Source organism: Phragmites australis, chromosome 5, assembly GCF_958298935.1.
Source record: "Phragmites australis chromosome 5, lpPhrAust1.1, whole genome shotgun sequence".
NCBI lineage: Eukaryota > Viridiplantae > Streptophyta > Magnoliopsida > Poales > Poaceae > Phragmites > Phragmites australis.
Window position 1 is genome coordinate 5,531,002 of NC_084925.1, and position 27,463 is coordinate 5,558,464.

Below are 27,463 nucleotides of genomic sequence, written 5' to 3' on the forward strand. Positions count from 1 at the left end.
CAAGATTTTGTGAAACTCAAACATGAGATTGTTTTCTATACAAACAAGAGCATCATTATCATCTAGGTTAGTACAAAATATATCTGAAACACTAAACATATCATATGTAACATAGAAGAAAATATTAAAAGCACGCATATCAAGAAATTTCCCTCATTGTTATACGACGAATAGAAAAAAAAAACTTTACATACTTAGTACCACACTTCTAAACTAACATAACCCCTCTTTCACCCTAAATTAAATTAAAGCAACAAGTTGAATCTCAGCTTACTGCTCATAAAATTGGCATTAAAATTAGTCTCCACAGGAGATTACTATGAAAACTTGCAGCTTAGTAGTATATATACATATAAACTTAGAAAATCAGTAGACACATAGACTTGTTATCAGCAGAAGCAATAATATGACCTCAGAGGTATTTCAAAAGAAGAAATTTACACATGATGAAAAAAAAACGATGACAATATCAGTTGTTAGATTGGCTTCACTGTACATGTCATTTCATTTCATACCGTTAATGTTTCTATGGCATTCTGAACCATGCTGCTTAAAGACTTTAGTTCTCCCTACTCAGTAGCATACAGTCTTTGTCGAATATTCGCCGGGCTCAAAGTTGCGTTTACCATGAAAATTAAAAAGTAAACATGAGTGTAACCGTCCCCGGAAAAAGAATGTTTAACAGCATAGAACATGACAAGGAAGAATTTCATATCTATTTGCTAAATATCATACCGTTCGACTTTTTAGCGTATAAACAAATATGTTATTGAACGCCTTGCTACAGTGTATTGTTTAAATTATAAATTGAACATAATATTATCACAGTTGTAGCTCTGCAGCTGCATCAAAATCAAACACGTTTTTGAATGTAGAATTTGGTAAGAATTTAGTAAATAAATTAGTAAAATTATCACATGATTTAGTTTGTAAGATTTCTATCTCTCTATTATTTTATAATTTATGAGGATAGAATATTTTAGGGGCAATATGTTTGGTTATATTGCTCTTTATAAAATCTATTTGTATTTGAGCAATGCATACTGAATTATCTTCATAAATAATTGTTAGAGATTCAATACAACCAATACCATATGACTGTTATATGAGGTTGATCATTCCGCGAAACCATACGCATTCGCGTGTACTTCATATAATGTAATTATTTCAGAATGATTTGTAGATGTAGCTACTAGAGTCTGTTTTAAAAACTTCCAAGAGATGACTGTTCCACCATATAAGAACATGGTGGAATATATCACCTTAGATGATCATTGTTAGCACTTTGATTACTTGGATATCTTCTCAAGTGTATATAATCTTCTCTAGACTCTAACACCTTCAAATGACTGAGTAGATGGGTATTTATAGTATCAACCCTACGGATTAGCCGTTGACCAAACGACTCAAATTCTCTATATACGCCGGATGTTCCGATGTAGACAGATTGTACTCACCGAAACATCTAGCGTGTATACCTTCCTAAAACTAGCAGTTGGAAAACCACTCAAAACCACTGAACACTAGATGCTTCGGTGTGTTCATCAGCTCCATCGTTGGACCTTTCAGCGTGTTCAACTGAGCCATCTCACGCATTCCTTAGTGCAAAATACTCTATCATTGCTTTGCTTCATCGCCGGACCATCCGGCATATTAAACTACACCAAATCGGACTTTAACATCTTCTCTACAACAACTGCTCCGGCGTATACTTCGCCATGTACACTTCAACATCGGACCTTCCGGCGTGTAGTCCTTCTGTCTTCCTACTGTTGTAATCCTCTCTGCAATAATTGCTCCACCATATAATCCAGCGTGCATACTACCGATTGTCGGACCTTTTGATGTGTACCATCCTTGAGCTTCAACTCAGAAATGCTCCGGCGTTCATATCTCCACATCGTCGGATCATCCAGCGTGTAAAAACACGAAACAAGAAAAGACTCCAGCATTCACAACTCCTCTACACCGGACCTTCCGGTGTAGTCATTTTTTCAGGGACTTCTCCAATTCAATCAAACTTTATCTCGATTGCAATGGCTGCTTAATGTATTGAATCCATGAGACCTACTAATATTCTTGACAAACATGTTAATCTTATTAACTATGTTGTTACTAATCACCAAAATCACAATCATAGTCTAATAGGACCATTTTTGCTACAGCCAACGCTGCGATTTATGGCCTCCATCAGACACTTACCACCTCGTACAATTGTGGCTACAATGCCAAGCCTCCTCTTCTCCGGCGTGATTGCAGCCACCACAGCAGGCGACACGGACCTCGCCAAAGATGATCATAGAAAAATATCATGAGGTACCCGTGTCGACAAGACCACCATTCATCGCATCCCTCCCTCTCCCACCACTACCGTCGTACCCTCCACCTGTCTCCATACCCTCCTCCACCACTGTCGCCTCCTCACCCACGACCATTTCTGTCGCCTCTTGCACAATCACAAATAACTCATAAGCAGATTCAGAGAAACAAACATGCAAATAGGTCATGGGATTCACAAGATCCCCCTCCTCCTTCTCTCCACATAGCACTGCTGCCTCTGCCAACTCATCCGATCGCAATGCCCATTAGTGGGTGCTGCAGATGACTGGCCACTGTAGTGTGTTGGGTGCTCGTGATGCGAGCTCAAGGGTTAGCATGGCTGGTGAGGTGAGAGCATATGCGCTTGGCTGCATGGGCGCGCAACGACACCAGAGGCAGCAGCGATGAAGGGTATCACCGCGACAACGACAAGGAGGAGAAGGCCAGAGATGGAAGAGGCGACCATCACAACATATTTGGGAGAATGGGAGGGTGTCGTATTAGTTGGGGAAAGGATAATGCTCACAATAGGATGAGAGCAGATCACAACAACCTTGAACAACAGAGCCAAGAATCAGTAATTCGATTGAAGAGGAGCTCATCCTCCTAAGATGTGACTGGCACAGACAGTAGCATGGACATCAGGATCAATGGTGGTGATGACGATGTGCCGACGCTGCCGTTGGTGAGGGTGAGATTGGGGATTGGGAGGGGAGGGTGATGAGGATGCGTGCACGGGAGCGGAGGCGTGGATGGAGGCGAGGAGGTCGGGGCGGGTGGTCGTGCAAGAGAACGAACAGATAAGACGATATGGTTTTATTTGGTTTCTAGTTTGTAGGTTTTTTCGGTTTTTGTCTAGTTTTTCCTCGTTCTTTATTAGATAGATGGGGAATGGGAGGTGGGAGTGAGAGGACGTACAATCAACTTCTGCTTTATATAGTAGAGATATATTACGATCGTTCGACCATTCCACGTGTCTTAAACTCAACTATATTAACGGTTTATCATGTAAATTAGCAACATACTCTCATGGAAGGAGTCATATTGGAGCAAAATGAGAAGAAATGGGCTCGCGTGTGATTAGCTAGTTAGCGAGGCCCCATCTTTCAGTACAAGACTGATCTATTGGCATAGTCGGAGAAGTTACAAGTGTGAAATAAGCTAGCTGAAATTTCTTTTAATTATTTTGACACATCAGCAACTTCAAATGAAAAAAATCTCACCTTTAAGGTTGCAGATATCGTTAAGAGCAATCATTTTTATATAAGAATCATCTACTTCTGCACAAAATTCAACTGAAATCAACAAAATTATTAGCTGACTGTTGTTTAGCAACTGCATTGTTTCAATTGCCCTGAAAAAAAAACATTGTTTCAATTTATGAGTTAGAACTTGAACACACTTTGTTCGGTATCCAGGTATCCTCTGCGATTTCAGCACTCCTAGTTGTAAGGATGGGTGCTTTGCACTTCCGAGAAACAAGATATGGTTGTCCCTTCAAAAAGAAAAATAGGCCATCAAATGTGGATCATGACCGACGACAGGCACCTGCTGTCTTGCTCTTCAGAGAAACCCAGCTTTCAAGCCGTGCTGTCACGCTCGATCTTCTGTGAATCGACCTACCATCGAGCACTCTGACACTGGTGCCATGCCATGTATGGCATGTGGTGAGGATCCTTTTTTGCCGGGCCCTGGCCCTGGGCTTTGCCCATGTTCTCTGGGACTGAAGAATACATGATGGATTATGGATACACACCTCTTGTCTCGTATATCTGTTGCATCTGCCTTCCTCTGAACCTCTGCGGAATTGGGGAACAAGAATAGGTAGATGCCAATCATGCCATGTCCGGCAAGCGAGCGAGCGAGCGAGCGAGCGAGCGGATGCCATGTCATGTCCTGGAAAGGACAGCGGCATGCATCAGGGGACGGCCAGGGGTGCACGGCCTTGCCGCAAGTGGTCTCTCCGGGAGCGGGTCGGTTCAGCTGATCAGTCCGGTGATCCACCTACGGACAGAAGTGGGAGTGAGCGGAGAATTTAACGTTTTATCACCTTATCGGATAGCGTACGGTCAAATGTCTTTATTCTGCAATTGCTTTTTTTTTTTACTACTTTAGGCCTACAATTAAGAGTAAAATGTTATTTGAGTTTGTTTTTTTCTCTCTCCCTCACTCGAGGGATGAATTGGCCAGTTATGGCTACCGTCATAGCCGGCTATCTTGCTCTTGTTGTGGTCTTCCTCCTTCTTTCTAAGGTTTTCCTCTTCGCCTTCTTTGTAATTCATCTGTGAGCACCTTTTGATGTTTGGGATAAAGTCAGATGGTGCCTGCCGGCCGAGTAGATAGATTCAACGTCATCTCAGCGAGATCTGGCCATAGAGGGGTGCAACCATCGATGTGGCCGGAGTTGAGGGCATGGCAAGATTCGATGAGGGCATCTTGACTCCTCGGTTGGAGGACCTTGTTGACAAAGTCAAGGTGACAGTCTATTGGTGGCAGCTCCGTCACAGCCACTCTTTAGGTGGTATGAGGTGGAGGCATGCAATGCTGACGGTTAGGGTCAGTGCAGGCAGCACGAGAAGAGGTGCAAAGGCGGGGGAAGGGAGGGGGACGAGGAGTGGTGGAGGTGAATGGTCATGCGAGGCTAGGTGTCATAGCTGATAAGCTTGAGCAGGCAGCAAGAAAGAAGAGCAGAGGAAGAAAATCGAAGGTATACATATCTTTTCACACTTAAAAGTGGCAAAGGAGCATATTTTCTTCTCTCCTGTGACATTTGAGCAAGAGTATTGGAGAGGATGGCATTTGGCCATGTGCCATTCAGCAGGGTGGCAAAAATTAAATACTCATGGTGAGTAGTGGTCTCACATATTAGCTTATCGGTTTCAGTTGTGAATTAGATCCTGTTTAGCATATCTTCTGTTTGTGGATTCTAAGAATTTTATAGGATTTGTGTCAAACGGTAATATTTTACAATAGAGGAGAAACCTAATATAGTTTTCAAATATTTTCTAAGAAGTGAACTGTGCATAAGCACAAACTATATCAAATAGGACACACTCGGCCGCCAAGTTGCCATCTTCGGCCTTGGATGAATGATGATCCCTCCCCCTGTTCGCGCAAGAGGCGGAGAAGCTTGCGTGGTGCGACGTGATGCGGATGCGCCATTTGCCGCCGTCGCGGTCGTCGTTGCGGCGGTGTCGTGCAAGCCAAGCGGCGAGTGATGGAATGCCAATGACGGAACGGGATGATGGCTTCGCCTTGCGGATCTTGGGGGCCAAGAGTCCACTATAATAAACCGTCACTCTCCGCGATGCGCAGTTGTCGCCCCGGTTCAGTTGATCCGTCCGCGCGCTGACGGCGGAAAAGGATCGATTTTTTCCTGCTCCCCGACAAAAATTATCATCTTCACAGCTTCACTCCTTCGTAGTCACTAGTCAGTCGACTTTTATCTCCCAACTTGCGAGGCGAAGAGACAAGGTCTTCTTTAATCCTCTCTCCGATCTTTTTACCGTCTTGCGACTCGCTTTCCGCGCAATTCTTGGCTGATTCGCCGGTCATTTGATGCGTTGTCGCCACCATTTCTTGATGCTTAATCTTCTCCTTCTCCTCGCCGTGGCATCAGGTGGTAAAGGTTTGGGTTCTCAGAGGCTTCGCTTATGCGGCGGCAGTCAAGCGGTGACAGTTGAGTGAGGACTGAGTGGGTGGCGAGTGGTTCTTGGCAAGAAAGGGGTGATGGCGCCAGCGCGGGTCGTGTCTGTGGCGGCGGCGGCGCTGCTGGGGGTCGTGGTGTTCTTTGCCGCCGCCGCCGCCTTCCGCGGCGCGGAGGGGAAGTTGTGCACGAACGCGTTCCCGGGGCTGGCGTCGCACACGGAGCGCGCGGCGGCGCAGCTGCGGTCGGCGCCGCGTGCGCCGGTGTCCGAGCTCGTCCACCGCGGCCACGGCCCTGAGCATGTCCACGGGCTACACCTCACCCCCACTGACGAGTCCACCTGGATGTCGCTCATGCCGAGGAGGGCGCTGCGGCGTGAGGAGGCGTTCGACTGGCTCATGCTTTACCGGAAGCTCCGGGGCGCCGGCGGGGAGGCGCTGCCCGGCGCGTTCCTCTCTGAGGCATCGCCGCATGACGTGCGGCTGGAGCCGGGCACCTTATACTGGCGAGCCCAGCAGACCAACCTGGAGTACCTGCTCCTCCTGGACGTCGACCGCCTCGTCTGGAGCTTTCGCACTCAGGCCGATCTGAAGGCGCCGGGAACGCCATACGGCGGGTGGGAGGGCCCCGACGTCCAGCTCCGGGGACACTTTGTCGGTGCGCCACCGCTACCTCGGTTAGATTTGGAGCGTTTTCACAGCAATTGCGTAGCTTGACTGAATTGCAGTGGCTTGCTGCTCTTCTTTTCAGGACATTACCTGAGTGCTACTGCCAAGATGTGGGCAAGCACACACAATGATAATCTCTACACGAAGATGTATTCTGTCGTCGATGCGCTCTACGATTGCCAGAAGAAGATGGGCACAGGGTACCTGTCGGCCTTCCCGCCGGAGTTCTTCGACTGGGTTGAAGCCATCAAGCCTGTCTGGGCTCCTTACTACACAATCCACAAGGTGCTGGGGTGTTTCAGTGTCTACTTCTTGATCAATATGCGAATGATCATTGCATAGTTGAGTGACTGTAATTATCGGTTTGTAGATTATGCAAGGGCTTCTTGATCAGTACACAGTGGCTGGGAATTCCAAGGCTCTTGATATGGTGGTGAAGATGGCTGATTACTTCAGTGACCGTGTCAAGAATGTCGTACAGAAATACAGCATTGAGAGGCACTGGGAATCTCTCAATGAGGAGACTGGTGGGATGAATGATGTGCTCTATCAGCTCTACATGATAACGGTGATTTCCCGTCTGTTACAAATGTAGCATTGATTAATGCAATTATGTCTAGCTGATATGCTTCCTTTCTCTTAATTGGGCAGAACAATCAGAAGCACTTGACACTGGCTCATCTTTTTGACAAGCCATGCTTTCTTGGGTTGCTTGCAGTTCAGGTCTGCTGAGCACTGACTTAGTTTCCTAGTTGTGATTCTTCAGCTATTCATTGACATCTAGGATTATGTTTAATTCACAATAGGTCACTACTATAGTAATATAAAACAGCATTATCTATGTAAAGAATTATGATGACTTCAGTTTAATTTGGTTATCGTTCAGTGGTGACTACATGTATATATATCAAACAGATTTGAATATGTCACCACCATATATCAAACAGATTTGAATATGTCACCACCATATTTCCTTTTAAAAAAATACTATATTTTGTTGCATCGTTATATTTGTCTAGTATAATTATCCGGTATTATGATGTACAGTGTATATGTTAACGGAAAGAGTAATGGCACTTAGGTTCCTTTAGTCTGACTCAATAGTCTAATTTTTAGGATTTAGTTCAAGTTTGTACTGAATCCTAGGGATTCAGATCCCAAAACCACCTTTCCTAACTGGCACTAAGAGTACTGTTCCTCTTGAAAGATTTTCATTTGATCATTTGAGTGATAGCTGTATGTGCATTTTTTTTCAGGCTGACAGTATTTCAGGCTTTCATTCCAATACACACATCCCTGTTGTCATTGGTGCACAGATGAGGTATGAAGTTACTGGAGATCCTCTTTACAAGGTAAAGTCGTTGCAAATGTTGTTTACTTGATAGTTGAACTACTTTATTTTCATAGATGGAGAGGAATCTGTTATGGATGTGAGCATAAGTGCATGATATTATCAGTTTAGAATTATCATATTGGGCTAATGTTACAAAGGGGAAAACAAGTAAATTATTTCACTCCCAATATGTCTATGCTCCTTGGTCTAAAACATGCATGTATGCTTCTTGCTGACATTAGTAAATTTCCAAAGGGATCTGGAATTCTGATGGGTTAGGGTCTGTTTGATAGAGCTCTTCAACCTCCTGATTCTGTGGTGGAAGTGATGAAGTGATTCTGTGGTAGAAATAGATTCTATGGTGAAAGTGATTCTGTTTGTGAAATCGTTTGGTATGCTAGTGGTGGAAGTGATCCTTGAGAGAAGATTGTGTTGAAATTGAGGAGAATCAACCAGGAATCGGTGAAAGCTAGATTTTTCGGTTCCCACCTCGCAGTACAAAACGTGGGAGTGATTCTCTCTGATTCTAGCGCGGAATCGATTCACCGGCAGGGCGTTTGTTAGCGCTCCCGCCGATTCTGTGGCGGAATCAGCTCCTAGAGCGCTACCAAACGGTCCCTTAATCTGGGAAAAACAGGATGTGAGATGCTAAATTGTGTTTTCTCATTGTTTTCTTTATCAAAAGGAATTCTAAGAAATTTTTGTTCAAAATTTGGGAAATATGCTGCACATTATATTTGTCCTACCATTCTAAGCAAATTTTCCATCCATATGCCAAACAATTGATATGTGTTGGTAGTTTACTGAAGTAGTGTTGTCCTCCTTTCTCATTGTTCTCTGTACCATTTTAGTGAAGCTCACCACAAGCCTAATTCTTGAAACAGCAAATTGCCACATTTTTTATGGATACAATAAATTCTTCACATAGCTACGCAACCGGTGGCACATCTGCTGGTGAATTCTGGTAATTGATGTAACTGTAGATGCCTGATTTCCGTAGTATGTAGTGTTGGCAATGAGCTTATACTCAATCTCTTTTCAGGATCGATCCAAAGCGTTTAGCTCAGTCTCTGAGTACTGAGAATGAGGAATCTTGCACTACCTACAACATGCTCAAGGTTGACAATTATCAAACCATTTTCCAGAACATTTATTTTGTCATACAGAAAAGTGTTGTTTCCTCATTTACAAATGTGTCATCTGCAAACTATGTGCAGATTTCCCGCAACCTATTCAGATGGACAAAGGAAATAGTATATGCAGATTATTATGAAAGGGCGCTGATAAATGGTGTTTTAAGCATTCAAAGAGGGACAGATCCTGGTGTGATGATTTACATGCTACCCCAGGCCCCTGGACGGTCTAAAGCAGTGAGTTATCATGGTTGGGGAACAAAGTATGATTCATTCTGGTGCTGTTATGGGACAGGTAAAAAATACTCCTGACTTTTTCATGAAGAAAATAAAACTGCTGATTTCTGCTTGTGTTGTTTGGCTGTGTTGCCTTGATATGAGAAATCCTGCCATTGCAGTAACTATGCTTAATTTCAAATCACGATTTTTCTCTTCATGTTATTTTCCATGTGGTAAAGGCATTGTCCTAAGCAGTGGAAGTTAGGGTTGCAATTTACCTTAAAGAAAAGATAGGGTTGCAATTATTTATAGCCAGCTTTTAGCTTATTTGTTTCTGAATCTTCTAATTCCATTTGCAGGGATAGAATCCTTTTCAAAACTTGGCGATTCTATTTACTTTGAGGAGAAAGGAGATATGCCAGTACTAAACATCATTCAGTACGTACCGAGCACTTTCAACTGGAAGACAGCTGGGCTTACTGTTACTCAGCAAATCAAACCCCTCAGCTCTTCTGATCTGTATCTTCAAATTTCACTCTCCATTTCTGCAAATGTAATTATGTTCATTTTTTAAAAGTGAAATTCAGATAAAAACATCTGCAGTCAGCTCATTTGTTTTCTATTTGTTCAGACAAATAGTCAGCCTGCCAAATTGAATGTGAGAATTCCATCATGGACATCTGCTGATGGTGCAAAAGCAACTTTAAATGGCAAAGATTTGGGGTCAATATTTCCAGGTACAATCATTTTAATGTGCCAACAATTCAAACTATCTATTTATCATTGATCTTCTGAGGCCACTTCACTACTCGGTCCTATTCTGTGGGCAGGGTCTTCCCTCTCAATCACCAAACTGTGGAACTCAGGGGATCGCTTATTACTACAAATTCCCATCAGGCTATGGACTGAAGCAATTAAAGGTAATTCAGAAATTTCAAGTATTATCAAAACCACACATTTAATATTGAAGGATAAATTAGCTAATATTACTTGGTTCACACACTATATTTCACCATGATAACCAGTTGTTGTAATAAAAATACACAAGGTACTAATAGAAATCACGGATTTTGCTACCGTGCGTGCTAATATTGATATTTTTGTGAGAATCTCCATCTAAATATTAATTGTTAACTATCTGTTTAGATGACCGGCCGGAGTATGCATCTCTTCAAGCAGTTCTATTTGGGCCATTTGTTCTTGCTGGCCTATCCACTGGTGACTGGGACGCGAAAGCTGGCAATGCAACAGTCTCAGATTGGATCACTGTTGTCCCTTCATCATACAACTCACAACTGGTGACCTTCACACAAGTATCCAATGGGAAAGCATTCGTTCTCTCAAGCGTGAACGGGACCCTAACAATGCAAGAACTTCCTGAAGTCGACGGCACTGACACTGCCATCCATGCAACATTCAGAGCACACTCTCAGGATTCAACAGGGCTGCATGACATCTACAGCACAACCATTCAGGGAATTTCTATGCTGATCGAACCATTTGACTTGCCAGGAACAGTGATCACCAACAACCTTACCCTATCTGCACAGAAGGGCTCAGATTCCCTCTTCAACATAGTACCTGGGCTTGATGGAAATCCCAACTCGGTTTCCCTTGAGCTTGGGACCAAACAAGGATGCTTCTTGGTGACAGGCGCAAATTACTCTGCGGGGACAAAGATTCAGGTCAGCTGCAAGAGTTCTCTTCAGAGCATTGGTGGGATACTCGAGCAGGAGGCGAGCTTTGTGCAGACTGCTCCGTTGAAGCAGTACCACCCAATCAGCTTCGTCGCAAAGGGGGTGAGGAGGAACTTCCTCCTGGAGCCATTGTACAGCTTGAGGGACGAATTCTACACGGTTTACTTCAACATTGGGGCCTGAGTCCCCAAGTTTACACTTGCAGTAGAAATAATCCAGAATAACACACGTCCTCTTTCTTCTCATATACTGTAGTTTAGACAAGGCAATGAAAGAGGAAATGAGCCGTTTCATGTGTATCCCTCTCATATATTCACTTTAGTGCAATATTGAGCAAGTCAGACCTCCGTTTCTTATATCATTTCTTAAGTGAAATAGTTATATGTGATGATGTGAAATTTTCACGGCTAACAGAGCCATTGATGAGTTGATTTAGATACCAATCTTGTTTCACCTTCTGTGTCTTGGTAAATGGTGACTGAAGGTGTTGCAAAAATGTTCTCTTCAAAAAAAGGTGGACGTGTATGGAGCATGTTGGTAAGACTCCACGGAGAGAGTCAAGCCCCGAGCTCCCGTCCCGCACCTCTTGATCTCTTGAAAACCGAAGACCGTACAGTTTGAGGAGCACAGTAAAAAAGGTGTTGCTAAAATGTTACATCCTGCAGTGTTCTGCTGTTTGTCCTGATGATTGTTATCTGACTTCCTCGGTAAAAAAGTGTGCCATTTGGGTGGGTGCCTGATTTTCAATGAGATGATTCCCATGGTTGAGGTTCAGGCTGAGCACTGCAACTGTTTTGACCAGGCTGTTGCATACTTTACATTGCAGTGGCAGTTAAATAAATGATCAGAGCAGGTAACAGCCCTTAGTGTCATAAAATACATCTACAGCTACTGCGAGGACGACAAAGCTGAGATCCTATCCATTCTCTCATAAATAACGAAGGAATCTCAAGCTGATCAGACTTCTCCGTCGGTGTCTGCATTCTTTAATCTCTGCTCAGCACCCGGCAAAGGAGTTGCTCAATGTTCCCATCATATCTGAAGAGACCCACAAATTAAAGGGAAAAATATTCGTCACCTGCAGATTATTTACGTACAACCTATCCTCTTTGCAAGTGACAAATCATACAAAGCAACTTAGGCTTATTCCAATTATTTGCAGGTGACAATCATACAAAGCAGCATTGACTTGTTCCAACCAAATATAGAAAGGAGAGCTACATGTTCCCATTGTGTAGACTATAAAGAGAACATTGTGTGTGAAATCTTCCCTTAGCTTGACAATTTAAGTTGCCTTGTATTGTACTGCAGAATCTGCACCTCCTACAATCAAGCTGAGTCCTGATGATCCGAGCTCTCCAACAAACATAATTTTAAAATATGATGATCAGCCACAAGAATCCTGAATGAAATAATAATTCCACATGAATTGATTGCGGAACACCGATGAACTGAATGTGCTGATGGAATATCAAAAGGACAATTGAACCAGAAAAAAGACTTGTGGGAAATATGGCAGACCATTGCTGATTACTATTACTGATTGGAATGTAACACGCAGGAGACAATAGTACATTACAGAGCTACCTAAATGAGAATGCCACAATACCGACCGAAACCACCATGAATAAGCTTACACAACATAGTCAACACGCAAACCATTTGGACTCGACTGACAGGATGAATTCTTGCAGCTGCCTGGATGCAAGTGTGCATCACAATGTTGAACAACTCGGGGAATGTGGCAGCAAACAAAAATGACAAGTGCAATGATAAAGCAGCAAAGAAGGATGACGAAATCTTGCAGATCGCAACCCATTTCACACCCCCATTGCCCCATCAGATCTTGTCAAGCTTCTCCGCCTTCACCACCGGATTAGCCTTGGCAATGGCATTCCTAGCTGCAGCCTGGTAGTCGAACTGGCAGTCATGCTTGTCGGAATAGCGGTGCACTGCACAGTACATGTTCCCACATCGGCAGTTGAATCCTGTCAACCCAACCCTCTTCCTGCAGGTAGTGCACCGGTTCGGGCCTTCCTTGCCCTTGGGGATTACGGCAGCAGCCTCACTGGTGCCAACAATATCAGTAGGCTGCACAACAATTGTCTTCTCCTTGACTTGAGCCACCAGCACCTCTGCGCTTCCAGTGATGACAGGTCCTTTCCCACCATCACCACCATTGACGATGCTATCAAAGGAGGAGGCAGCCAGCTGGGCCTGCTCCTGCTTCATGACCATCTCCTTGTGGCACTTGGAGCACATGTTCATGGTGGCTGCACTGCCAAAGAAGCCGCAGTTATTGACGCATAGGATTGGGCCCTCCGGCTGCTGGCAGCCCGCCTCCTTGTGTTCCATCACTACTATAAGCTGCGCAAACAAAAAATCTAAATGTCAATAGAAATAAACTATAGTAACATTTGGAGGATAGACGGTGCATCAATTGGTTCGTTGCTAGTTTCAAGTTCCATATAAAATGGTAATTCGAATTGTCACACTAAGACACCATCACTGATTGCAGAGTGCACACAGTTCATGGAACAGGATCCTAATTCTTAGGAAGCACAACGCAATAGTCACTACCTAAAAAAGGTATCCTGTGCGCGGCTACCAATCCACTCAGTACGTTCATTTGGCCAACAGTATAAACGAATCAAATTTAAATCTTCAAAACCACATATTGTCTCCAAGGGGATGTAAATCGAATACATCAGTCAACAAATCTGCTGCACAATCAATTAATCCCACCACCTAACACTAAATACACATAATTTTCACCGGAAAATTAAACAATTGGACTCTTAATCACTGGTTGTTTCCCGTGCTTAGAAAATAAACCCAAAATATCATGGAAAAGGGGAACAGTAGATCAAATCATTTCCCCACTAAAAAAGAACGCATGCTTTTCCCCAGCATAAATACTTCACCCCTGAACCATAAGACCGGATCAACCCACGAACGCTGCAAGCATCCGTCCCCTTCGCGATTCCCAGCCCGTGAAATCCGCATACCCAGCGAAACAACACCCTCAAAAAAATTCCAAGAAAGCCTCGCGGATCGATCAGGGAACGCCGAATCGGGCCCTGGGGGCCACGGATCAGACAGAGCCTAGGCAATCCCGCGGCGAAATCATAAAGGAAATGGGGAGCAGAGCAAACCCTAACCCTGCGCAAGGAGGCGTGCGGGGATCGGAATCGCGAGGAGGAGCTTCGGAATGGGGGTCGTCGTCGCCAGGGGAAGGTGGGGGAGCCAGATAAAAAAGGCGGAGGCTACGGGAAGTTACCTCCTTGCCCCTGCTGCTTCGAACTATTTGCGGCGGGTGGCGTGGAATGGTCTCGGTAAGGTGGGGTAGGCGCCGTCCGATTGGGTTGGGGAGAGATGATGGATGGATGGGATGGTTGCTTCTGCGGATTTGCGGAGAGGCCCCTGGTAGGTGCCGGGTCTTTTGGATTTTTTCTTTCTTGATGATGGGGAAGAAGAAGGAGCCAGTCCTTTTTCTTTCTCTTTTATTATGGTGTGAAACCCCGTTGTTAATGGTGGACGCAACAGTAGTTTCTGCTTCCAGTCATGCAAATTTTAGTAATGTTTGTGAATGAAAAAATAACAGTCTTATTGGTGTCGATGAGTTTACAAGCGTGTACCACGTATCAGAGCGTGTGACATGTACCGATTAATAACATCTAATGCGCGTTTTCTAGCATATGGACGAATTAAGATACTAAATTGCAGCCGTTACGACGTGATAGTAGTTTTCAGATCAAAGTGTTAGCTATGCAACGTACTTGTTCAAGCTAGTGTTCTAAGATATATTTGTTGTGGCGCACCATTGATCCATTATGCAATATATTTGTTGCCGCGCACCAGTGATCCATTACGCAATATTATATAGCGTAATAGCTCATCCTCTCCCATGATTATGGAACTAAAGTTTGAAATAGCTTGCTTAATGTGTTTCATACTAGCTACTAGCAAGCTTAGCATGCTCATTTTCTCGTAGTTGAACTCACATTCAGCGCATCTTGTTTTTGCGGTTAGCCTTTTGAATAAGAATGGTAGGAGCTAGCTTTAGCATTCAAAAGTGGTGGGTTGAAACAGCGACGAATGTATTAGCTAAATGTAAGAAATATAATATACTCGCATGTAAAAACGTGAGATCGTTAAAGTGTACACTAACCGCATATCACATGCGATCGGCTGCCTCACCACAAGTTGCTATTTGAACTGCATTCTTTATTTTCTTAATTTTCCAGGTAAAAGTTTGCTTAAGCAGAGGTCAATGCATGATGTTGCTTATCAGCTTTAAATGAAGACAATTAGATAATTTCTCGGTATGAAGAGGGCAGCCATGCAAAAGGCAGAGGGATTACTTGATGTGTCGACACGTTATGCATTCGGGAAGAGAAAGTAGAGGAGATGGTGATGGTAGGCAGCTGGTTGCAGGACGATTCGGTTCGTTGACGGTTCTCCGTCCGGCCTGCGCGACAAGTTCCACGGACAGGTTACGGTTTTCCTTTTTCTAGTAGAACTATTTTTTAAAATATATAGTATAATTTGTAGATATACATATATATTTATATAATATCTACTAAAAATAAGAGATGTGAAGTTTTTGATTGACGAAGTTATCACCCTCACTATTAAGAGTACATAGCATAGCACTTAAGAATTTAACAATAATAAGATAGGTAAGAAGCAAATATGATATTTAATTTATAGTAAGTATACAATCGCCTCTATTAATCATTTAAGTCAAGGTTCGACTCAAGTTTAATGTGAGCTTGTAGCATGTGTTAGTGTAGAGACCTACAAACAATGCAACACTATAGCTGACATATTTCGGGTAGGGCCTCTTTAGAACAACGAGATTTTAGAGAACAACAAGATTTTAGAGGAATTTTCAGTGCTAGAATTGTATGATTGGCTCGACAGAAATTCATAGGACACAAAGAATCCAGCTTGCCCTGCATATATCGTGGAGGAATTCGTATTTGTGTCATAATCTTCTTCCAAAGTCCTCGTACATTTTCTCTTTTATTTCCATCTCTTGCTAATAAACATCTACCTCTAACATCCTTGTATTTTCCACCTGAAGCATTCGAAGACCTCATACGGAAAATTCATTTTTTTTTACCCACTCCGCCGAATTGAAGAAGACACACAAATCTAGTCTTATGTTTTCCATCTCTCGTGTTTAAGAATCATGTGTTCAAAATATATCCTAGCATTTACGAGGGATTTTGCGTACATGTCAGAGTGTTTGTTGTTCAACTCCTGAAAAATCGACAAGGTTCATGGGTGAAGTTACTTTCATCTGATTTCATAAATGAATGTAGCGAGCATGCATTTGTATTGGTTTTCATGTTTTAGATGTCGTTCCAATCGAAATAAGTGAATAGACCCTATGAAAAGATTTACAAGCGTGTTGGTTGCCTAGATTGTTTGGATTTTGTGCTTGATTGCTCTGATATGTTGTTGATAGATGATTTGATGCTTGGTCATTTGACTTTAGACAATATTAGTATGCTAATATATGGTAGAAACCAAAATACAAATTGATAAGGTTACACCTATGCTAGGTTTAGTTCTTAAACATATATGGTGTTTTCGGTAAACGAAATATGAATATACTAAAAAAGTGAAGGCTCAAGCATATGGATGGCTCTAGAAGAGAACACGACAATGCTACAAGAATCATGTAGTTTGGACTAGACTTACTATTCCTCTTCAATCATTTGAGGAAAAAACTCCAAACTAATGGGGAGTTGAGAGCGGCCTTGATCATTTGAAAAAAAGCTGTGAGTTTGTGTTAGGGGCAAATTCAAGGAGGGGATGAGGGCTGACCATGAAGAAGAGAGATAGGAAGAAGAAGAGAAGGTAAAAGACCTCTTACCCGACCGTTTTGCGTTTTTTACCGGTTTAAGTAAAACTTCGGAACCATACAAACAAATATGAAAAATACTGCTTTTAAAAAAAGAAATACACAAATATCCGACGTGACAAATATTTCGATCCCTGATTCCCTTCCACGGCGGTTCGAGGCGACGCCGCCAAATCCCCTCCCGGCGCGCGCTCAAAAGGGCGGGAAATTTTCGCGCAGCCGCGCCGCCTCTCCTGTATAAGATCCCCAGTCGCCCGCTCCTGCTCGTTTCTCCTCCCCACCACCACCACCACCGGTCCACCGTCGCTTCCCATCAAATGGGCCGAAAGGGCAGCAGGGCTAGGGCTTCCCGCGACGGAGACGCCGACAGCGGCGAGGAGGAGGGGGCGGCCGCCACCGGGGGCAAGAGCCTCTACGAGGTAAGGCGCCACACGAAACCCTAGCTAGGATCGCGGCCAAGTCCGGGGCGGAAGGTAGCGTGCTTTGGTAGGCGTTGCTTGCGGCGTTGGTACGGCGCTCGGATCACGCGTGGGAGATTTTGGGTTCCGAGGGTAAGCGACGGCCCTCCCTGTGCTTGTCCGGTAGATGGCTTTGGATTAGTTTGGTTAGGTGTCGTGTTGGGTTACGCTCGTTCGCCGGTTTAGTGGAACTCAATGCGAGTTCGATTCTCGTGTTGGTAATGGCATTTGAGAAATTGCACCGAATGTATGCGAATTGCAAAGTATAGTTTTGCCTCGTGGTTTTCGAGAGGAGTTCCCCTCCATACACCTCCTGATTCCGGTGGATGCCATTTTGATATGCAAAGCGATTGAATTGTACAGTGGTGCCACTGCTGAATTGAAATGAGTACTTAAGCATTCGGGATTAAAAAAGAAAAAGGCAGGGAAGGATTAAAAGTCACTGTCTAGAGAAGTCGTAGGAGTGTAAGGAAGGAATTACATTGTCTAATCACTTAATTGTCTTTTGTATCCTGTGCTATTTTGTCATGCTTTAGTTAGCTCTTTGGTACCATGCATGTCTTCGAGCCGTATCTAGTATCCTATTAACTTGAACAATTGCTACGAATAGTCAAACAGTTATGTGCCTGCATATGAACAGATCAATGTTTTCTCAGGTGCCTCTGTGTATGTTGATTCAGGAATGGGTACTCTTCATGGATATATCGTAGTTAAATTTTAGGTGGCTCTTTTTTGTCCTGTAAATCATTATGCTTTTGCACATCTGATGGATCAGACAAGGCCTTTGGGATTAATGGTCCGTGTCTAGCAAAATAACCCTTTTGTTTAGATCAAGAGTGATAGAGCCTGTATAAGTTTTACTTGTATCCACGGAGTATGAGTGCTTTAGTGCTTCTCCTGAGGTCATGAGACATCCATGCTAATTTTTCTTGTACACTGGCACTGCAGAACTGTGGTGTACTACTTGATTGCACTTAATTAAACTAAACATGAAACAAATAGTACATAAAGCTGAAACATTTTACATATAATTGTGAAAAAAGTTTCTGAACAATGTTTAATTGCTGGGGCCTCTTTTAAGTGTAAATGAGTCTAGCTCTGATATGTTCTAGGTGTAAATGCTGGAACAATTGTCATAGACCATTTTTTTTTCTATTTCCATATCACAAGTTCCTAATTTGATGTCTTGTTTCTTTTCTTTCATCATTTGAAGATCTTAGGTGTTGAGAAGACAGCTTCACAACAAGAAATAAAGAAGGCATATTACAAGTTGGCTCTGCGTCTCCACCCAGATAAGAATCCTGACGATGAAGTAGGATGTAAACTCCAAACTATGGATGTTCTACATAAATAAGTGTCAAGTATCTTAAGTAGAATACCATGTGATGCCAGGAAGCCAAAGAGAAATTTCAGCAGCTGCAGAAGGTGATATCTATTCTCGGAGATGCAGAGAAGAGAGCTTTATATGATGAGACTGGCATCGCTGATGATGACGTGAGCACCTCATTTTCTAGTAGTTTAGTTTCCACCATTCAGCTTGAGGCGATATTTTCTGAATCTTTTCTTCCTCTTAGGCACTGGTTGGAGAAGCTGCAGACAATCTTCAAGAGTACTTCAGAGCAATGTACAAAAAAGTATGCTTTGTTCCATATATCAATGATAGGCTCATGTTATATAATCAGTTACACGGTGAGTAATGATGGCTCGTTTTGTTTTGATAAATCATTCCCAGGTTACTGAGGCTGACATTGAAGAATTTGAAGCAAATTACAGAGGGTCAGATTCTGAGAAAAAGGATTTGAAGGATCTCTATACAAAATTTAAGGGCAACATGAACAGGTGACTGTTACACTCATTGACCCTTTTGGCTGGATTGAATATTTGTTTTGAAGTTGGTATACTGCCACCAAAGAACTGTGTTTCATTCTATTTTGACATTATGCTTTTTTCTGCAGGCTTTTCTGCTCAATGATTTGCTCAGACCCAAAGCTTGATTCCCACCGCTTTAAGGACATAATAGATGATGCGATTGCTGAAGGTAAATAATTATTCAGTTGCCACTTCTAGCATGCTCAATTTATGCATGTTTACCTGTTCACTGAAATCCCTGTAAAATTTCTTGCTATTTTGTTCTATTCTAGGTGACCTGAAGTCAACTAAAGCATACGAGAAATGGGCCAAAAAGATATCTGAGATGGAGCCACCAACAAATCCATTAGAGAGGAGAGTGAAGTAAGTTATTCCCCTCGAAACACTCAACCTTCCATTGGATACCCCTCCCTAGGTGTTACATTTGTCGTGAAACTCTGACAGGAAGAAGAAAAGCGAGGAGAGCGATCTGATCCTAGCCATCTCGCAGCGCAGGGCAGAACGAAAAGACCAGTTCAGCTCCATCCTCTCATCCATAATGTCCAAGTGCGACCCCAAGGCAAGCAGCTCGGAACCCACTGAAGAGGAGTTTGAAAAGGCGCGGAAGAGGCTGGAGAGCAAGAGGGCCAAAAGGCGCAACTGATGCAGCCTACGCGGCTACTCGCCCTGTGCCGTACTACATCGTCGCAAGCTTAGCTTAGTTTGTAATATGGTTTAACAGAGCGGAAAGCAGTCGTCTCCTATGAGCTGCTATGGCTCGTTTAGTGGCTCGGTTAGCCCGTACTGGCAATAGCGTCCGTTACGTTTGATGTTTTTCACCATCTATACGGTAGCGCATATTGTTCTTTATAATTTAGGTACGAGTGTAATTGGATATGATACAAACGGATATAATTTATCCGGTATCATATTATATATTTTTTTAAGTAAGATATGGATATTATCGGATAATTATCTTTTCATCATATATGTATCCTATTTTATATTTTTTCAGAGTTAGAATTGAGCAGATAGTGCAATCTTTTGTGAACAAATTCTCTATTCAATATGAGCGTGTTTGGTTCCTCTGCTCGTGTAAGCTATTCGGAAGGGTACCAGAGTGGTCCAAAAATTCTAAACATTCTCATGAGCAAACTAGAGGTCACTAGCAACCCATTCTAATTAGTTTGATAAAAAAAACCTAAGTTAATATTTAATTAAAATTCTCCAAAAATCATAAAAAAATCATTAATATTCTTATCATGTGATGTACTAATTTATAAAAATATTTTCAGCCCTAGATTATTTAGTAAAAAAGTGAGTTCCTTTATATTGCAACATATACTCATGCGGGCAATCAAACACAATCTATTCTCAATCTGAGCACATGATGCGAACCATATACACTCTACTGCATCTCTCCAACTTATCTCAACTCAGCCTGCATGACTCATACAAGTCAAGCTGAGAGCATGCAGGTAACCAAATAGGTCCTATGGTGATGATTATAGACATGTGAGATGCTTTAACTATGCAAAATTACAATAATATTAACAACGGGGTCCTCACGTTCCTAAGTTGCTTCATCCTCGGTGTGGTTGCTCTATTGGACTTTGATAAACTTAATAGAGTAATGTCAAGTCTTGCATTCCTCTTTATTCTAGATTCGAATTGGTCGCTCACAATATGAGAGATCTAATTGCAATTCTTGATTTGCAACATCAATGACTTTAGTTGGAATTCAACGGCATTTCTTTCGGTTGCGAGACATGAAACACGTTGTGGATAGCGAAGAATGATGGAGGAAGGTCCAATTGATAGGCCAACTCTCCATGCCGAGCAATAATTTGGAAAGGCCCTACGTATCGAGTTGTTAGTTTCCCTCTGACTTGAAAGGGTCGAACTCTTTTGAGAGGAGAAACCTTGAGATCGACAAATTCCCCAATATCAAACACAAATTTTTGTCGGAGGCAATCCACATAGCTCTTCTGGAGGGACTGAGCAGTGAGGAGACACTTGCGAATAGCCTGAACATGCTCTTTCTGCCTCTTTGACCAAATCTAGACCTAGAAAAGTCCTTTCGCCAGATTCTGACCAATTCAACAGCGTTCGGCATCTTCAGCCATAGAGAGCTTCAAACGACGACATTTTAATGCTCGACCGATAACTGTTGTTATAGGAGAGCTCGGCGAATGACAAACAAATTCCCCACTTCTTCCTATGTGTGAGAGCACAAGCTCGCAACAAATCTTTCAGAATTTGATTCACCCTCTTGGTTTGACCATCGTTTGAGGGTGGTAGGCGTTGCTATAGAAGAGCTCGGTTCCCATGGCTTTATGAAGGCTATTCCAGAATTGAGAAGTGAACTGAACGCCTCGATCGGAAATGATCTTCTTTGGAATCCCACGAAGGAAAACAATCCGAGTGAGATATAACTCGGCATAATTCTTAGCACTGTATCATGCTCTATGAATCTGATCAGGTGGCCATTGATGATATGAGCATTGCCGTTGAACAACCTACCCCTCTAGAAAATGTCTCTAAGATTGAACAGACCAATCCCAAAAGGCCAAAAGGATAAGGGCAGGAGTAGGTGACCTGGAGGTGCAGAACATCCTGGATGCACTGTTGAATCTACAGGATAAAGAAGTTGTAGTCGTCTAGGTGTAGGACCTCAGCATCATCCACAACAAGCGCAAACTCTAGCGATTTGGTTGGGGTTGCCATATTCAACCACCATTTTAACCATGATTGAGTGGGAAGGAGGAGGACTGGGAGATGAAGGGGCTCTGGAGAGGTTGAGGGATACAATGACTGGGAGTGAGGTTTTCTAGGGGTAGGATGGGAAGGAACTGATATGCTTGGTAGAGGAAGGTGGGTGATGTTAGTGAGGCGGTTTGGAGATGGGCTAATAATTTCTTTGATAATGCGAGTCACGGGCTGTTGAATCTATGGGATGAAGAAGTTGTAGTCGTCTAGGTATAGGACCTCAACATCATCCACAACAAGCGCAAACTCTAGCGATTTGGTTGGGGCCGCCATGTTCAACCACCATTTTAGCCATGATTGAGTGGGAAGGAGGAGGACTGGGAGATGAAGGGGCTCCGGAGAGGTTGAGGGCTACAATGACTGGGAGTGAGGTTTTCTAGGGGTAGGATGGGAAGGAACTGATATGCTTAATAGAGGAAGGTGGGTGGTGTTAGTGAGGCAGTTTGGAGATGGGCTAATAATTTCTTTGATAATGCGAGTCACGGGCTGTTGAATCTATGGGATGAAGAAGTTGTAGTCGTCTAGGTGTAGGACCTCAACATCATCCACAACAAGCGCAAACTCTAGCGATTTGGTTGGGGCCGCCATGTTTAACCACCATTTTAGCCATGATTGAGTGGGAAGGAGGAGGACTGGGAGATGAAGGGGCTCCGGAGAGGTTGAGGGCTACAATGACTGTGAGTGAGGTTTTCTAGGGGTAGGATGGGAAGGAACTGATATGCTTAGTAGAGGAAGGTGGGTGGTGTTAGTGAGGCGGTTTGGAGATGGGCTAATAATTTCTTTGATAATGCGAGTCACGGGCTGTTGAATCTATGGGATGAAGAAGTTGTAGTCGTCTAGGTGTAGGACCTCAACATCATCCACAACAAGCGCAAACTCTAGCGATTTGGTTGGGGCTGCCATGTTCAACCACCATTTTAGCCATGATTGAGTGGGAAGGAGGAGGACTGGGAGATGAAGGGGCTCCGGAGAGGTTGAGGGCTACAATGACTGGGAGTGAGGTTTTCTAGGGGTAGGATGGGAAGGAACTGATATGCTTAGTAGAGGAAGGTGGGTGGTGTTAGTGAGGCGGTTTGGAGATGGGCTAATAATTTCTTTGATAATGTGAGTCACTGGCTGGCTCGTGCCATAATATTTAATTGTCCACTTCCAATCTCGTTATTTTTTTAGCTTGATGCAAAAACGAGTATAGGGATCGATGACGTCCTAAGAGGGGTGAATTAGAACACCTGAAACTAATCGACTCCAAAAACTTCACAAGATAAATCTATCAATTTCTATCTAAATGTGCTCAAGGTTCATCTAGTGTGTCTACTCTACCATTCAAAAAGGTTTGCAACCTAGAGCCAATCCCAGCAAACTACTCTAAGAAGGTAAACATGCAAAGATAGATTGCAAGTATGTAAATGAGAAAAAAAAAGATTTTAGCAAGAGCAAACTTGGCATATGGGATTTTTTTATCCTGTGGTATCGATGACATAAACGTCGGCCTTAGTCTAAGTTAGAGCAGCCACCTAGACTATAGCTCTCGAACGGTACCCGATCATAACCCTTGAGCCACCTAGGCCTAAAGTAGGTTGAGCCACTAAGGAAAAACCTCACCACAAGTCTCTCTTTCGGTTATTTGCCGTCGTCTTCACTTCGGAGCTTGAGCCACTAGGACAAAGGTCTTTATGTCCTCGTATAAGTTTCTTGCCACAGCTCCACACCGAGTCAGTGTCAACAAGCATGAGCCACCAAGGCTCACGACGCCAGTGAGTTACAAAGACTCCAAGGTGCCGGCATACCACTTAGTACAATGTAAGATCACTCATTGATCCCCTATCTAGGCATCAACACCTAGTAACAACTCTCTCTAGGCCTAATAACACTAATTACTCCCTTAATCTTGTGCTAATTGCTTTGGATGACCACTTTTACTACTTTGGTGGATTGGGTGTATTCTCAAGTGTCTATGAGCTTCTCTAGACTCAAGCACACTCAAATGGCCAAGTGGGGGTATTTATAGCCTCAAACTCATGAACTAATCATTGTTCAGTGGTTAAAAAAGGCTGGGAACATCAGATGATCCAGCGTCAATAGCAGTACAAACACTGAACTATCCGACGTGTATAACAACAAAAACTAGCTGCTAACTATCGTTGGAACCGCACTCAAACTCATTGTGAACACTGGATGTTTTGATGTTATCTTGAACTCCATCACTAGACTATTCAGCATGTAGACTTGAGCCAACCGAGCCACTTCTCACTGAGCATTGTCCGGCGTGTAGATCTTCTGATCACCAGACCATCCGACGTGTACAACCATGCCAAAACATGCCGCTGCAACATCTTCTAGAAATTGCTCCGGTGTAGCCAACTCTTTATCGCCGGACTATCTGGCGTATACAACATTTGAACCATCTTCTGAGAATGCTCTGGTGTGTACAAGCCTCTGAGCATTGGACCATCCGACGTATATAATTTTCCTAGGACTTGTCCAATTCAATCCAATATTTGTCACGCTTCAATGTCTTCTTCATGTATTGCATCTATGAAACCTACTAAAGTATATACTTGGCAAATATGTTAGTTCCATTGAATATGTTATCATTAATCACCAAAATCACATGCATGCCCTAAAAGGACCATGATTGCTACAATGAGCTATATGGCCATAAGCAAAGCATCACTTACATTTGATCTCATATGAACAAGCAGAATTGTTGTTCCCTCTAGATAAACATCTTGAGTGGCTCATGTGAAACATTTGGTGTGGATGGAGAAAATGGCTAGGAGTTTGAGGGGACTTGAAAAATAGATTGCCTTTCGGCCATATGCTCGTTATCATAGATGTTTGTGCGGTTTCCAAGACATTGCCTCGTGGATCCACCCTTCTTTCCTTGGGAAGGACATGGCATGATCGCACTTGCTGATGTCCATAATCTTTTCTCGACATGACCTTCCGGGAGATGCTAGGCCTAGCCTCTGAGCCAAAGCCATGTACTCATCCATGGGACAAGACCACCCTGGCTGATATCCATGTCAAATTTCAAATGAGAGAAGACTGCTCAGAATGGGAGGAATTTTGAATTTGAAGAGGGGGGGGGGGGGAGGACTTCCCTACAAAAGAGTAGGGAAGATAGGAAGAACTAGGCGTGACTGAGGCAGTGAATAGGAGAACTAACCAAACTTGATGGTTGAAATGCTACCAGAAGAAGACGAACGCTTGGGAGGAGAGGGAAGCACAACATAAGGAACAAAGGAGAATAATTGGGTTTAGGTTTCTTCCTATGAGAAACCAGGTTCCATTGGCTATCCTCTTCTCTAGATCAGTGCGAACTTTCCTGGATCCAATCTGCATCGCCATCTCTCCATAGATGGAAGTACACATGAAAGGACTGAGTAGTGGTACGTCTAAGACCGTAGATAAGCTACCCAACATGCTTAGATGGAACCGAGAAGCAAAAATGCCTATCCGATTCAAGATGCACATGAAAACCATCTGATGTTCCACCCAGGACCGAGTGGAGCACCCAACTCACGATGGAGACAGTGAGCTTGAAGGTGTACCTTCTAAAAACCACAAGCATGAATAAGCTACCATTAATGGAAGAGGAGGGATGATGTACCACAGTTCCACAATGAGCAAGAACCTCCACCTAAAATCTTCTTCCTTGCAAGAAGTCCCGATTCTCCATCACCGCAAGTGACCGGTCTCCCATGATGATGAGGCGCTAGCAGGATAGAACGTGAAGAGAGCAGTGGAGACATCTGTAGCTAGCGAGGGGTTGAGTACGGCAAGGGCGACGGGGTGGGGGCTGGTGCAGGAGCGAGAGCAAGGGTGAGATCAAGCCATGCTAATCACCATAACCGCACCGATTTTGTGTGGTTTCAATTTCGCTAGCAGATTTGCATTTTTCAAAATCCAAAATATTTTTTAACCAAAATAACCGAACCGAATCTACCAAATAACAAGGCCTAAGATCTACCTTTGAGTACAGAGAACCGTAGATGAAAGAAAAAAGCCTTATATACTGTATCAGTTGCACATGCTAGCTATTTTTTTTGGTTTTGTACAAATATTAATCATCGTTTAAGTGATAAGTATGTTTTTACAGCTATGTGGTATTTTACACAGTAAAGGAACTTATAATTAATCGATATCTTTCTATGTGATCATGATGTAGGATAGCTTTTGCTAGCAACATTCGCTATCCACTATAATAGCCCATGGCTACGTGACGCCATGAAAATTGCGATTTAAAGGTTTACTATTGATTGATCATACGTGTGGTTTGGATTGGATCAGCGGGCTAGCGCAATATATTTGACGGCTGGATTGGATTGGATCAGGTCAGGTGCTAGCGCAATATCTTTGACGGTTGGATGTGTTTGTATTGTTATTCTGTAAAAGAAAGAAAAAGGGAGAGCAAGAAAGGATCAATGGCTGCATCTGTTCCATGGAGCAAGAAGGAACACAAAAATTCCAAACGGGTATGAAGGCGTATGGTTTATCAAGATCGTTTATTTTCGTTGAGATTTATGCCAGAGAGGTAGATAAAATAATTATGATATATGTAAGATCATTAAAAGATGGATGAGTATCATATAGAAGACAAACGATTAAGATAAACCATGAGCGCACACGGAGTTGCATTTCCCAACAACAAGGCATCATCAACTACTAGATTTTGTTGTCCTAAAAAAACTACTATATTCTGCTAATTTTCTCTCTACCCTCCACATGCTCCCCAGCCCAAAACTCTGACACCAACACGGCAACCACCGCCAGCTACAACCTCTCCTCCTCCTCCCAAACCTATCGCTAATCCCAACCCAAGAAAGGTAAATCAACCAGCTAATTGCCCTCAGTAACCATGCGCGCCACCCTATTCCCGGTGAACTAAGACCCCGTGCCCCGGCCTTCTTGCCTGCCAGCGAAATAGCGAATCACGCACCACCCCTGGCTGGCTTCGCTCGTGCCACTATAAAGCACCGCCCCTCGGAAACCCATCGGAGAGGAATTGAGAGATAACTCAGGCCCATCGAGTGAGCAGTCTCCCAATTCAACCCAATAAAATCACCATCCCCCTTGAAGCCAGGTGGCGCGATGCCCGCACCCCATCAAGCCTCACAGCATGGCAGTCGCTGCCGCCAACCGGCAGTGGCGGCGACCATCGCTTCTCCCGTTCCCTCCCTCTCCTCCTCTCCTCTGAGTTTTTTCCTCTCCAGCATTTTCTTCGCCTTGTCAGTGGTTTCCTGGTGCGTCGCGTGGTTGGCTCTTGTTCACGACTTGCATCATACGAGAAGCCGCATATACATTGTGACTGACGGCAGCGTCGCAGGAGGCCTTTTCCGCTTTTGCTGCTGAAGAACTGATCAACGGTGAACTATCAGAAGAGCATCCAGCTTCCAACGGTTGAGGTTTTGATGGTAGCATCGCCATGATGAGCTTGGCAGCTGCATAAAGAACTGCAGCATACAAGGCAACAACATTAGCCGAAGCACTAATCA

General features: G+C 43.4%; 3 protein-coding genes across 4 annotated transcripts; 2 read left to right on the forward strand and 1 right to left on the reverse strand.

Annotated features, from left to right (window-relative positions):
• The first annotated feature begins 5,610 nt into the window (after positions 1 to 5,610).
• LOC133918560 (uncharacterized) lies at positions 5,611 to 11,371 on the forward strand. 2 transcript variants are annotated; one of them, XM_062362489.1, is made up of 13 exons: positions 5,611 to 5,793; positions 5,939 to 6,622; positions 6,716 to 6,918; positions 7,004 to 7,201; positions 7,285 to 7,356; positions 7,890 to 7,985; positions 8,851 to 8,930; positions 9,009 to 9,084; positions 9,184 to 9,394; positions 9,678 to 9,871; positions 9,950 to 10,055; positions 10,149 to 10,238; positions 10,465 to 11,371. In XM_062362489.1, the coding sequence occupies exons 2-13, from the start codon at positions 6,049 to 6,051 to the stop codon at positions 11,196 to 11,198; spliced, it is 2,634 nt and encodes an 877-aa protein (XP_062218473.1). In that variant the 5' UTR covers positions 5,611 to 5,793; positions 5,939 to 6,048; the 3' UTR covers positions 11,199 to 11,371. The 2 variants fall into 2 exon arrangements, with proteins under 2 accessions (XP_062218473.1, XP_062218472.1); XM_062362488.1 differs by lacking the exon at positions 5,611 to 5,793 and having other exon boundaries at positions 5,800 to 6,622.
• A 1,145-nt stretch (positions 11,372 to 12,516) lies between these two features.
• Positions 12,517 to 14,302, reverse strand: LOC133918561 (zinc finger A20 and AN1 domain-containing stress-associated protein 8-like). Its single transcript, XM_062362490.1, has 2 exons — positions 14,177 to 14,302; positions 12,517 to 13,382 (listed from the first exon to the last, which is right to left on the reverse strand). The coding sequence occupies exon 2, from the start codon at positions 13,368 to 13,370 to the stop codon at positions 12,855 to 12,857; it is 516 nt and encodes a 171-aa protein (XP_062218474.1). The 5' UTR covers positions 13,371 to 13,382; positions 14,177 to 14,302; the 3' UTR covers positions 12,517 to 12,854.
• Positions 14,303 to 16,990: 2,688 nt separating this feature from the next.
• LOC133918563 (chaperone protein dnaJ 6) lies at positions 16,991 to 20,135 on the forward strand. Its single transcript, XM_062362491.1, has 8 exons — positions 16,991 to 17,309; positions 18,562 to 18,660; positions 18,741 to 18,842; positions 18,923 to 18,982; positions 19,081 to 19,187; positions 19,304 to 19,386; positions 19,490 to 19,580; positions 19,662 to 20,135. Exons 1-8 carry the CDS (start codon positions 17,208 to 17,210, stop codon positions 19,858 to 19,860), a joined length of 843 nt encoding a protein of 280 aa, XP_062218475.1. The 5' UTR covers positions 16,991 to 17,207; the 3' UTR covers positions 19,861 to 20,135.
• Positions 20,136 to 27,463: the final 7,328 nt, after the last annotated feature.